The 12,442-nt window shown below is 45.4% G+C and overlaps 2 protein-coding genes and 1 non-coding gene across 3 annotated transcripts in view; 2 read left to right on the top strand and 1 right to left on the bottom strand.

Annotated features, from left to right (window-relative positions):
- LIMD1 (LIM domains containing 1) overlaps nucleotides 1–6,187 on the top strand; it is a 33,362-nt gene extending 27,175 nt beyond the window's left edge. Inside the window, exon 8 of the mRNA XM_015619525.3 lies at nucleotides 919–6,187. Coding sequence (XP_015475011.1) covers nucleotides 919–1,056 — 138 coding nt within the window. The 3' untranslated portion in view covers nucleotides 1,057–6,187. The remainder of the gene's footprint in view (nucleotides 1–918) is intronic.
- An 828-nt stretch (nucleotides 6,188–7,015) lies between these two features.
- TRNAR-ACG lies at nucleotides 7,016–7,088 on the bottom strand. Its single transcript has one exon. It is a non-coding gene; the product is annotated as a tRNA-Arg (tRNA).
- Nucleotides 7,089–7,284: 196 nt separating this feature from the next.
- Nucleotides 7,285–12,442, top strand: part of SACM1L (SAC1 like phosphatidylinositide phosphatase) — a 29,557-nt gene continuing 24,399 nt past the window's right edge. Inside the window, exon 1 of the mRNA XM_015619410.2 lies at nucleotides 7,285–7,415. Coding sequence (XP_015474896.1) covers nucleotides 7,357–7,415 — 59 coding nt within the window. The 5' untranslated portion in view covers nucleotides 7,285–7,356. The remainder of the gene's footprint in view (nucleotides 7,416–12,442) is intronic.

Genomic DNA, 12,442 nt, shown 5'->3' on the forward strand with positions numbered 1-12,442 from the left:
TTTTTAAGACGGAAATAAATCTCCTGCCTTACAGTGGCAGTAGCTGAGCAATTCAAACCTTGCAGTGTGAGACCCTTTCTGTCAGTGACTGAGAAATTTCCAGATTGAGGACAGAAGTTTTTGCAGCAATGTGTTTCACTTCTAATTTCATTTTCTATCCATAAAGTTCTGGGCAACAAGTTATTTATTGCTTTTCAAACTTGTCAGTTAACTCATCTGTGCAAGAAGCATGGTGACTTAGTAAGGTCTGTTGCTGCCTTTCAGAAACCTCGAGCTCCAGATCACATCGGTGTATCTGATTTCAAAGTCAGATTGTTGAAAAATGCTAAGGGAGTGACTGATCCTGTGGGGTGTAAGTTACCCTCACTCTCATGGAAAACGAATGTGTCTTTGGGGCTGGAGAAAGGATGTGGCTGCACAAGGAAAAATTCCAGGAGATGCCAGCTCTTAAAAACCATTTAGTCTCCGTGCAGGGCATCTCCAAAAGCTGCCATACTTCCACATTGAGAATTAAAATAAATAGTTTTGTTTTCTCACTGTGCTTATAATACAGTGAAAAGAGGCCCTGACTCCACAAGCTGATTTCACATCAGTACAACTGTAATGTGAAGAGGTGAATCTTACCTGTCATTGTAAGGAGACACAAGTGTGTTTAAAATACAGAGGGTTGCACCTTACCACAAGATAAAGCTTATTCAATAAAACCGCTTCAAACAAATTTGTACAAGGCTGCCCATCAAAACTCCTGTTTTGAGAAGATGTTTTTCTTCTTGTGGTACATGCTGGACCTATTAGGAACGAGCTGTTGTCTGGGTGTCTTCTGTCCTTGTCACAAAATCACTTTCCTGGAAGCCAGACCCCAGCTGACACTGAAAGATGAACACAAACTCTAATAATTTGCACGGCCTCTCTTTGCAGGACTGTGGGATGGAACTGAACGACGAAGATGGACATCGCTGCTACCCACTGGATGAACATTTGCTTTGTCACTCCTGTCACCTGAAACACATAGAGAATGGCACAACCCCAGCAGCTGCCTACCAGCACCATTACTAGTCAGCATGGCCAATGTTGGGAAGCCAGGACAGAAGACTTGTTACATGATCTCCCTCTCCCCACCTTCAGCTGATTTCCTGTGCATGTTTTTCGCCAGTCAGCAATGTTCCTGTCAAAGGATATTAGAGATTTTTGCTGGATTCACCAAGTTTATGTGCTTGTGGGTTTCAGCTGCATCAAACCACATCTATTTGACCAAGAATGTGGCATGTTACCTAAACAGATCAGTTTACTTTTACGTGCCTTTTTCCGCCAACTGGAGATTCCTCTGGGCTCATTTTGGAATCTTCTTCAGTGAAAGCACAATTTGCTCTCATGCCTATGAACTCAGATCGTGCCATGCACAATTAAAAAGCCAGGGGCTGGCTTGCCTGCCTGCCTGTCTGCCAGGGACATCCCATCAGTCTACTGTTTCCTGAAAGCACATTTCATCAGGTTCCCTGAAGGACATCAAACTATTAGTACCAGCTTTTTAGACACTCTCTCTTTTTATTAATTCTTTAGAAAAAGAAAAGAAAGGGGTCTGTGCAAAGTGGCACACTCAGACCTTTCAGTTAATTCCCTGAACTCCAGTATCAAGTCAAGTAAAAGCACCAATTCTCCAAGCCCAAACCAGGCAATGCTGTCTTGCAACTGGAGGTCAACATCCCATTTCAAACAGAACAAAAAACTGGAACAAGCTAGGCTAAGCCACTGCAATGACTTGGGGCCCAGGCTTGTGTGTCAGCATGACACGTATGGGCCAGTCTGCTGTGTCAGAGTCTGAACAGTGGATCATATTTGGAAAGGAAAGGTCGAGAAGCTGAAATGAGGGAAATCAACCCTCATTCTTGCTTGCCGGGCTCACTTTGGAAAAAAGCTCTCTGTACACAGACAGTTGCCTGAGTTTTCCAGTTTGTCCTCTCAGCTCAGCCCTCAGCCTGGCTATTCCTTTTCATGGTGTTTACCCAGCACAAAGCCATTTCATAGTGGTGCTTATTTAGAGCTCGAGAAGCCAACTTAAGATTGTTATGAAGGCTTTGTTACGCAGGGATTTAGAGCCCAGCTCCACAACCTGAACTCAGATGAGTATGTTGGCATAAACAGATTTGCTCCTATGAATAATAACAGCTTATCTGAGCAAGGGGTTAGAGAGTTTGGCCCTTACTTTCCATTCTGCTGAGAAAGCAGGAAGGCAAATTGTTTCTTTTCCTGACACTCCCACCCTTTATAGTCAAAACTGTTCCCCTCACATGTGTTACATGTGTGATAGGTTTGCCTGCAGTGCATGTTCTGTACCTATCAAAGCTGTGCAGCCCCTCATGTACTGGTACTTTTGTTTAACAAAAAGTTCTTAATTTAAAGCCTCAGATACAGTTGGGGATCTTAACTACTCTTTTTTTGTGTGGAAAACCAGTTAAATCCTCAAGTATCTATGCTGAAGATGTAAATTTGGTTCTGACTGGCAAAGGATGGGATGACATTCTTGAAGATCTTTTCAGTGTGGAAACAACAGTAAATTAGCTGAGCCATTGGGACTCCAGAAATGTGCCCATGCTGAAAACCCATTACAATTCAACAAAACCTCTTTTCCAATAGCATGGATGTAGCTTGAACTTCACTTGATGTAGTCAGACAGCAACGTGTACCCATCTGGAGCAGCACAGGTGACAGGTAGCAGCAAGTTGCCTGTCTCTGCCTGTGCTAATAAATCATCTTGCCACGGCTGAAATGTGAAACTGCCCCAGCCTCGGGAGCTTGGCATGGAGTTTCATGGTGCCAGCTGACCATCCAGCCCTCTGCCCCATGCAGCTGCAAGTGCCCCTGCCTGTTTCCACTGCTCATCAGGATGGGGATGGCAGCTCGAGGCTGCAGGCTGGTCCTGCCTGGGAGCCATCCAGAGCTTTGGTGTAGCTTGGACCTGTGACACCATTTTTCCTGGGCACATGCATCCCTTCAGTGAGTGACTAAAAGCTCAAGGGAGTGCACTTTATCACTGTGAAATATATCTTCTGAGAGTTTTACCTTTGATTTTAGAGGAGGTAAAATTGACCCCAAATATGTGAGCCCTCCTAGAGCCTTAAATTTAGTCTCCAAATGCTGCTTAGGAAAGGGATGGGAGCTAACACAAAACGTAAGCAGCGCTGCATCCAAGCAGGGTGGATTGAGGGCAGCAACAGCCAGGGCAGATCCCAGAGTGCTCTCACACCAGTGTATCCCATCAGCTTGTGTCCTGCAGCACAGCTAGGCTGGAGCAGGGAGGGGGTGTTCAAGGTGTGACTGTGATCTTAGGACTGCCTGAAAGGACTGAGCTGGAAAATAACACCAGCTCACAATCCCTAGTAAATAATTCAGATAGTCCTGGGCAGGTGGATCTGTGCCCTAGGCTGCTTTTGGCAGCGAGGGCAAAGAGATATCAAAGTGTTTTTTTGAAGTGAGCTGGAAACACCAGCCTTGGTCATCTGTTGCTGTGTCTGAAAGACCAGCTGCTAGTAGTTCATGCTTTTGCTACCTCTCAATTTTTTAGGTCAAGCCCTTGTACACATTTTTTGGCCTTCATTTTATAAAGATCTGAAAACACTAGTGGGACTGGTATTTTCTTTTTAAACAGCAGTTTAAAGTTCTGTCTCACCCTTGCAGTTTTGCCCACAATCTCAAAATAAGCAGGAGAGAAGGGGACTGGGAGAAGGACAATTTTACTTCATGGAAAGCCTTAAGCAGGCAGTTTGTGGCAAGAAGCTCTTTCTGCATCACCAGAGAATTTGGCCTCTGCTCCCACACAGTGTCTTATTCCTGTCAGCCATCCCGTATCCCTTGGTGCTTGGGAAATGAAGGCTGCCCTACTTCCAGTTTTGAGGTCCCCTATAAATTATTAAGTGCTAACACTCTCCTTTCCTCTATTTACAAAGAGCTGGAAGTGACAGTGTGAGGCTCTTGAAAAAGGAGCCTGTAAGCTTGTGGTTTTGAAGCTAAAGCATCTACTGCACTGCCCTGCACCCCTGTGTGTGATAACTTGCACTTCCTCTATCTCTGGGAGTTCAGATTCATTTAAGCTCAGTATTATTTCTCCCAGTCTGTGAGGGTTAGAGTGAGTCCCTGTTGATTTTCCCCAGCTAGTCCCCAGCTCTGCAGCTGCCTGACAGTGGATCTGGCACAGGGGAAGGCAGGGGCATCCTGCACAGGGGAAGCTTCTCCTCCTGACCCTCCACCGTGTATCTGTGGAGCTGCAAGCCCTCATTGCCTGCTTTCAGGCAGCTCCCCCAAAGGGAAAAATAGCTCTGGAGCTGGAGGTGTAAGGCTTTGTGTCCTCTGCAGAAGAATTTCAAAAAACATGTTAAATTCCACCTATCTCCTGGCTGATATTGCTGTTGCCTTGTTGCCATTTAATTTATTGAGAAGCTATGAAAACATACTATGAAAAGTTAGTCTTGGTTCCTCCCCCAGCAAGTTCTTCTGATTGGTTTTAAAGTAGGGAACCTTTGGAAGTCCCATTGTGCTGTTAATGAGTAACTCACATGCAAATAGTTATTCAAGTGAATTCCCTGAAGCCTGCTTTCAGGAATCAGAGCTTAAATGATTTTTTCATTCAGATCATGCTGTTAAATTTCTATTGCTTAGAATACAGAAACTCATTTAAATAGGGATTTTTGCATAAGATCCGAGGGAAAGCCCCAGCTACAGAAGCAACAGACATTTTTGTGTAATTTAAAGTGTAAGAAGCACCTGTGATCAAAGCAATTTGGGAAACTGCCCTGATGTTAAAACACAGGGAACAGCAGTTTCTAACACTCTGGTAAAGGAGCATTTGAAAAGATCTGTGGCTCTTCAGTTTCTGAATTTCATTTGGGGGCTTCTAAAACATTTTCCCAGTCTTTCAAGGTTTAAATGCTTGGTTTTTTGATTTTCTTTTTTTTTTTTTGTAGATCTTTTTACTACAAAGTGAATAGCTGCTTAGTCTGGAAATGATAGAGTTTCATCAGCAATCAGGTGTGATGTGGCAGCCTTGAAAGGGGGAAACTGGGCTTCCAAGAGCTGCCATGTGTCTGGCTGGCCATTCCAAAGAAAGGATTATCTTTTTTTTGGAAAAAGATCCCATATGGGCCTTGACCACTTGCTATGTGCTCACTTGGGGTGATATGTGCAGTTGTGTCCATGCACATGGATGTGTGGCAGATGCTGCCTGTGACACACCTGCCTTTCACACCTCTCTGTCCCTGCCAAGTGCTTGTAGGCACCTTTTAAGCAACTTTCTGTGCATGAATGTAATGACAAGTTGACCCAGGCTTCCTCACTGGGAAATACCCCTGGAGTCAGTACCTGCAGGCAGGGAAGGGCTATGACCAGATACACATCCCTTTCCCCCCGTCCTGTGAGTGCCTTTGCCACTGGGATAAGCTGGGAAGGGGTTTGCATCTCTCATCATCACACAGGATTTGTGTGCATTCGTTTTTCTTTTCCATTCCTGTGTCTTGCTGCTTGCTGGCTGCAGTGGCCCTGGATGTACTTACTGAAGCTGACTGGGCAGACATCTTCCTGTCACAAGCCCAGAGAGAGCTTGGAACTGCTCACCCACCCTTTTCCTATGGAGAAGCAAAGCTTTCCTGAGCAATAAAAATCCTTACCCTGCTTTCTTCCAGAGCAGACAGAAGCTGGTGTGGCAGAATGCATCTGCAACCCACTCAGACACCGCAGGAAATGGGAAGATACTGTCCCCACGTGCAAATACATGGCAAAGGGTCCTGTAAAAGCAGGAATGCCCTGTGGCCCTGGTGGAGGGATGACTGGGCTGCAGCAGTCCCCAGCCCTGCTGGCACCAACCCTCCTCCCCACGCAGCAGGTCTGCGGAGCATGGCCAGACAGGGACCCAGGCACACACACACACACAGGCTCTGGCTTTCTGGATCCGGAAAGCAAATCCAGAGCCTGGCTAACAATACTGAATGGTACTAGTTATTTTATGTTTCCTTCAAAGCTCAGCTCCAGGAGACAGTATTTTAGGATTTGTGCTGGTGTAACTAACCTTAGCCTCCTGTGAACACAGCCCTCTTTTCTTCTGTGCTGTTAAGTATTTATAAAGAATGAAGACTGGTAGCAAAATGAAGCCACTGGTCTGTTGTGATTTCAGTGATTAAAGACAGTATCTTAAGCAACACTCGGAGTCAAGTCTTTCCTAAACTTACAACTATTGTCATTGCCCAGAGTCCATAGTGGGGGGGAGTTACGCTGTGAAATGATGGTTTCCCAACCTCTTCCTTACTCCTGTCCCCCCACCTCTGTGGGGTTCACTGGGAATTTCCAGTCCTTTGCAGGCAGCTGGTATTTGCTACAGCTCCATGGGAGGCTGTCCTACTCTGGAATTCTGGGGAGGAGGCTCATCCCAGGCTGAGGAGCTGGGGAGGGATGTGCTGCGTGTGGGAGCAGGCTCTGACCCCAGCATGGGAGTCTCCTTTGCAGCAGTGCTAAGGATGGGTTCCTTAGAGGGTTTTGGGTAGTGCTCCCATGTCAGGCAGCTGCACGGTGCTCCTGCTGTCCAGATGCCTCACACCCGAAGACTGGATGTTTGCCAAGCAGCAACACAGCAGCTTGGAGCTATCACCTAAAACGAAGCAAATAAACAGGAATAACTAATTATAGTTCCCCCTCCTTGGGGCAAGAAGCTGCCCAAACCTGGGGCATGACACCCAAAGAGCTGTCTTCTGTGGGAAACTGGCCAGGAGGTGCCTCAGTTTTGCTTCTTGCCAAACCCCAAGGCCTGCAGGGTCAGAATGGGTGTACCGGTGAACAGCAGCTATCCCCAAGATGGGGGGCTGCCAAGGGCAAGGAAGCCAACCCTAGGAGGTTTGGAGACCCCCACATTGGGAGCAAGAAAGTGGCAGCGGTGGGCAAGTATAAAGGGGTGGGGACTGTAGGCAGCACCCCTCAGCTCGAAGTACAAGAGGAAAAAAAGAAAAGTACGAGTACGGGTGAAAAAAGGAGCAGCCGAGCCAGCCAGGAGTCGAACCTAGAATCTTCTGATCCGTAGTCAGACGCGTTATCCATTGCGCCACTGGCCCTGCTCGAAAACCCACTGCTGCCGCCGTGCACTTCAGCACACGCTCTGCTCTCGCGCTGTCTCGGCCAATGGCAGCGCCGGCGTGCGCGCCCGGCCCCGCCCCCTCTGCCATAGGCGGTGCCCCGCCCTGGGCTCGCCAGCGCGCCCGCGGAGGTTTGTCCCGAGCGGGGCTCCGTCGCTCCTGCCCAGGGACGCGTCAGTCGGGCAGGGAGGGAGGGAGCGGCCGGGTCGGAGCGGAGCCGGCGGCCGGGGACAGCCCGAGGGGACGGATGGCGACGGCGGCACCGGCGGGAACCACGGCAGCGGCGGCCTACGCCTGCCTGAAGCTGTGAGTGACCCGTTGGGACGGGGGTGACGCGGCTCTGGCACCTGCCGAAGAGGAGGGAAAGGGAAGGGAGGAGCCGCCGGTGGAGCGACGGTCGCTCGTCCCTTGCCGTCCCCTGCTGTTCCCTGCCCTCCCCTGGCCCGTCCTCTGCTCTTTCTGCCTTTCTTAGCTCCCTCGCTCCCCCGGGTGACCGGGAAGGGCTTGGCCTGAGGTGGCGGCTGCTTGCGGGAGGAGGGGAAGGAGGAGGGAGGACTTTGGCCGCCGACACGGGTCCCCTGTCGCCGTCCGTCACGGGTCCCTGTGATAGCGCTGCGGGCGGGCGGCTCCCGTGTCTGTTTCGCTGCCTCCTTGTCCAGGAGGTCAATGCCTGCGGGGCTTCCCTCGGCGTGAGGAACCAGGGCTGCCTGCTGGTTGTGGAGGCTTCCTCTCTGGAGCCATTCCAAACCCACCTGGACGCGTTCCTGTGTCACCTGCTCTGGGTGACCCTCCCTTGGCAGGGGTGTTAGACCAGGTGATCTCCAGAGATCCTGTCCAACCCTAACAATTCTGTGATTCTGCCTTCGTGCTGCTAGGCGGCCGCTGTAGGGGCTGGGGCACTGGTGTAAGGCTGTGAGTGTGCAGCGCCGCTTGCCAGCAGAACGTTCCCTAGGCGTGCTTGTCCATCGGCCTCTCGTGACACAAATGGGCTTTTTTTTTTTTTTTCGTGGTGTGTGATGGTTTTGATGCCAGTTGATGACTGAGCTTTGAGGGCTTTGAACTTTCAGGTCTCTCCTGTGCAGTGCCGGCTGTGAGTTTTCCAGATAAATTATTCTAACTACTAACAGTGTGATTTTATTATTAAAACTTTTTTTTAATTATTTTTAGGGGAAACTGTAACCCTTTGAACATGTGTGTATGCCACATGTTTGTTTGCTGCCTTTAATACAGCAGCAGAAGTTGCATAACCGAAAGCAGTGCAAAATGAAACTGCAAGAGGCATCTCCATTATGAACCCTCACACCAACCAGTTCAGACTCCCGAGGATATTGCTCTGAGCATGAGACTCTTCATGGCTGTCTGAAGGCAAAAGTGAAGTGTCTTTGTGTGTCCTAAAGGCATTCCCAGGCTTTTGACCTCTAAAGAGCAGCTGGAAACTCCATAATTGAGTTACTGCTGCTTGAAAATGGCATCAGTACCAGAAAGTGACTCTTAAGCCTGATTTAACTGTACTTTATGCTCTGTTAAATTTCATTTGACAGTCATCTTTTGAATTCAGAGCAAATAGATCTTTTGGAGGTCTGTATAAACAGTTTGCCATAGTGCTGTTATGTGTTTCAAAGTCACCGGGCTTCTTATTTTTGTTAGGTTATTATGTGAGGGTACACCAACCCTGGAGATAATTGAGTATTGCTAAAGAATACGATCATCAATGTTGGCTGAAGGACTTTATTTGGCAGAAAGTTGTGGGGTTGTTTTGTTTTTTGTGGTTTTTTGTGTTTTTTTTCCTTCTTGTCACCTTCACAGTATTTGTCTTTCTTGAAGCTGATCTTGTGATCTTTTTGGCTGCAGAGGAGCAAAGGTGAGCTGTGTGAGAAGCAGTTGTGTGACATAGTACAGAGTAGTTCTTACTGAGAAATTTTTCAAGTAAAAGCACTTTTCTGGATACAGGATAGTAAAGAATTCTCTCATTCAAAGTTTAATCTTGGCTAAAAGTACGCTTTGATCTTTTTAGAACAAGGCTGTCTCAGATGTAGATTAACATGAGTTTTTTCATAAACATAAAAACAGAATTGTTTTGTGTTCTGAAAAATGAGCTTATTTTCTTTTCTTGTCACACCAAGTTGTGATAATGGCTGCAGCCTTTCCACCAAGCAATTGAAGGTACAGGGCCATAACTTGGATGATGACTCAAACCTACCAGATTGTCAAGGTCAAAGGAGAACTTTCTCATGAAAAATCCAGGCTAGACTTCGATTTGGGGATTTAGTGGTGGCAGTGTTTGGGTGTGGGTTTTTAACTGATTACTCACTCTCAAGATGATAAGGTCAGATTCTGCAACTGTACCTCTTCTGGGTAGTCCGCTGGCCCTGTACAGAGCTTCCCTGATTGCGATGCTCTGCAGGGTCTGTGTACATCCAGACACAGGTTCTAGCTCTCAGCACAAACCTCTTGTATTCTCCACCTTATCAAAAGTAGTGGTTCATGCCCTTTGTGCTTTGACCAGGGTCATCAGTCAAGTTCAGGTGGTAATAGTAGAAGTGCTGATGTCTGCCATTTGTGCTGCTTATGGAACTTACTGAGTGACACCAACAATTATTGGGAAAGGTATGAACTTGACAACTGTTATCCATAGTTATCACCTCTGTCACTGCTATGTTTAATTAACTTCTGGTAGCCTCAGGAGTTGCCAGTCCAGTTAATATATAAAAACTGATTGTTGAAGGTGTCTGCAGAATAGAGAAAATTCTGACTCTTGTTTTGTCTCAGTTAAAATCACTTTAATGACTTTTAAAATTTGTGCTTGGTTGAAGACTTATCTTGCTGATAGCCTTCTCAGTCTCCTGTGGGTCTGTGACACTAGCTGTGTTTCAGACTTAACTCCTCCTTCCCATAGTTATGTTGCCTCACATGCTTTGTGAAAGATTTATCAGTCTTTGGTAGCTACTGCACTTGAACACAGTGCCCTTCCACTTGTGTTTGTGTTTGGAGGGAGGTTTAAAAGGGCATTTTCGTTTGAATAACACTTCCAGAAAGAACAACTAAAAATCCCTTTCTTCCTGGTCCATCTAAGTGGCTGTCATGGTAAAGCTCTGTGATGTTGATTGAACAGGACATTAGCTTTTGCAGTAAATTATTTTCATCTAGACTGAAACTTCACAGGAAATAGACATTATGTAGCTAGGCCTTTAATACATGCCTTTTCTGTTTTGTTTTTAAATGGAATTTCCATTAGTATTCTAAATCCTGGGATTTTTCTCCCTGCAACAACTACTGCAGTATGAGATATGTATGGGTTCCAATTCTTTGAGCTGTTTCTGCTCGAGGAGTAATATTTATGGGAGACATATAATTAGCACACCTGCTCACCTAGAAAATCTGGAATCTCTGGAGTGCTGAAACCACTGGTGTGTTAGCTCTGTTACTTAACATACTGTTGGGACTCTGCATAAACTAACATCTTTCCTGTATCTCACTGCAGAGCAGCTTGCTGTGCTCAAGATCCCAAGTGCACCCCTGTGCAGTATAGGGTGTGCTTTTGGCTTGCTTTATTACAGTATTCAGAGGCTGACATCAAAGAGTTCCCTGCATTAGAGCAATGTTAAGTATTTATGGTAAAATAATCAATTACTGAAGTAAGGGTTTGGCTGTTGAAGCCTTAGAAGGCTAAGTAATATTGAGTGAAGTACTATCTTTAGTGGCCATTAGAGCCTGCTGGGTCCTCTTTCATGCTGTATCTGAACACAGGAATATTCCTATGTGTAAGATCAACCTAATTAAAATGTGGGATGCAACTGTGCATCATCTGTATGATACACAATGCTTCTTTATAACATAACTAAGGAAGTGAAACTTCACAACAAATACACAAAAGAAATACTATCTCACTTTACTGTAAATGAGTCTGACTTTGCACTTGGTGTAAGCAAGCAGTGGTTTGCTCTTTTTTTGGCGTTTTTTATGTTTCTGTTATGCTGGGAATCAATACTTTTTCCCTGCAACTTTGAATTGTAGGAATGAAATCTACTGAGTTGCTTTATCTCTTGGTTTTAATCAATACACTTTCAGTTGTAGAAGATTATCAAAATGAAATCCAAGTCACATTTAGTAATACTTGAAATGGGAATTTGGTGATTGCAGTTCTTTAATACTTCTTCTCTTGAGTAATGTGAGTTATACTAAAAATGTAAAATATTTGCTCTTATCACTTTCTTTGTTCTTTAGCAATATTGAGAAATAGTGCATTATAACGATGGTCTGTTTTCTTTTAGTAAAAAAAAAAAAAAAGAAATAGAAGAACTCAAATTTTGTGAAGATTTGACATAGTATTAAGTTGTAAGGGAAGCAAGATGATGATGAAGCAAGGTGGTGAAAGCTCTTGATATCCTGTGTGGTTCAGAACAGCAGTGACAATGTAGCTGAGGAGAAGGCAGGCTCCACTGTCAAATGTGAAGTTTATACAAAACCAGAATGTGGCTGGGTGAATGAAAACCAGTTCTAAATGTAGCTACAGACACTATGGGCTTCTATAAGACACTGCTTTCCTGATTGTTATTTTTGTTATAATGGCACTTGGACTTTCATCTGTCCTTATATCATTAAAAGAATGGAATGAATCTGCAATTTCTAGTTGTGAATGATCCTTTCTTCACAATTTAATATCTCCCTGTCAGATGAGTGAAATTAGCATGTGTGCTATCTGTCTAAGCTTCTGATAGACATACAAGTTTGCTGGTGAGTACAGTTTGGAGATGAACCTATTCTTGCATGCAATGTTCATCAGCTTCCTTTCTGAAAGACAAGTGAGAGGCAATCATCTTGAGTATAGCAATTTAATTCTAGAAAAGGTCATCTAAGTGTGAATGAGACTACTAGGCTAGTTCTGGTAATTGGTAAAGTTGTAAATCAGCACTTGGGCTGGAACTGCTTTGAGTCTTGGCCTCTTCCTCAACTATATTTATTTTAGGAAATACTGAACTTCTTGCACAAATGAAGCAAGGACTAAGTGAATCATCTTTCTGTTGAAAAATCTGTAGAGCACTAATTATCCCACTTCTTCTGAAGCACGAATTTAACATCTTGCAGGGCCTTAGGCTTTCCAGTTTGTATTGCACAGCTGCATTTAAGGCAGTTTTTAAAGGTGATCCTGGCAGTGTTGTATTTGTTCAAGTTCTGTCAACTTTGCAGGTTGTTAACTTCTTTTTCTTTTACCCCTTTCCCCCCCCTCTCTCAAGAATCAAAAACATTTCTGTTTCAGACTGCTGCAAGCTGCGGAAGCCTTTTTGGTCCATTGAGCTGAAAACAGGGATGACTTGCCTTACATTTTCTGACAC

Source organism: Parus major, chromosome 2 (assembly GCF_001522545.3).
Source record: "Parus major isolate Abel chromosome 2, Parus_major1.1, whole genome shotgun sequence".
Classification (NCBI taxonomy): Eukaryota; Metazoa; Chordata; class Aves; order Passeriformes; family Paridae; genus Parus; species Parus major.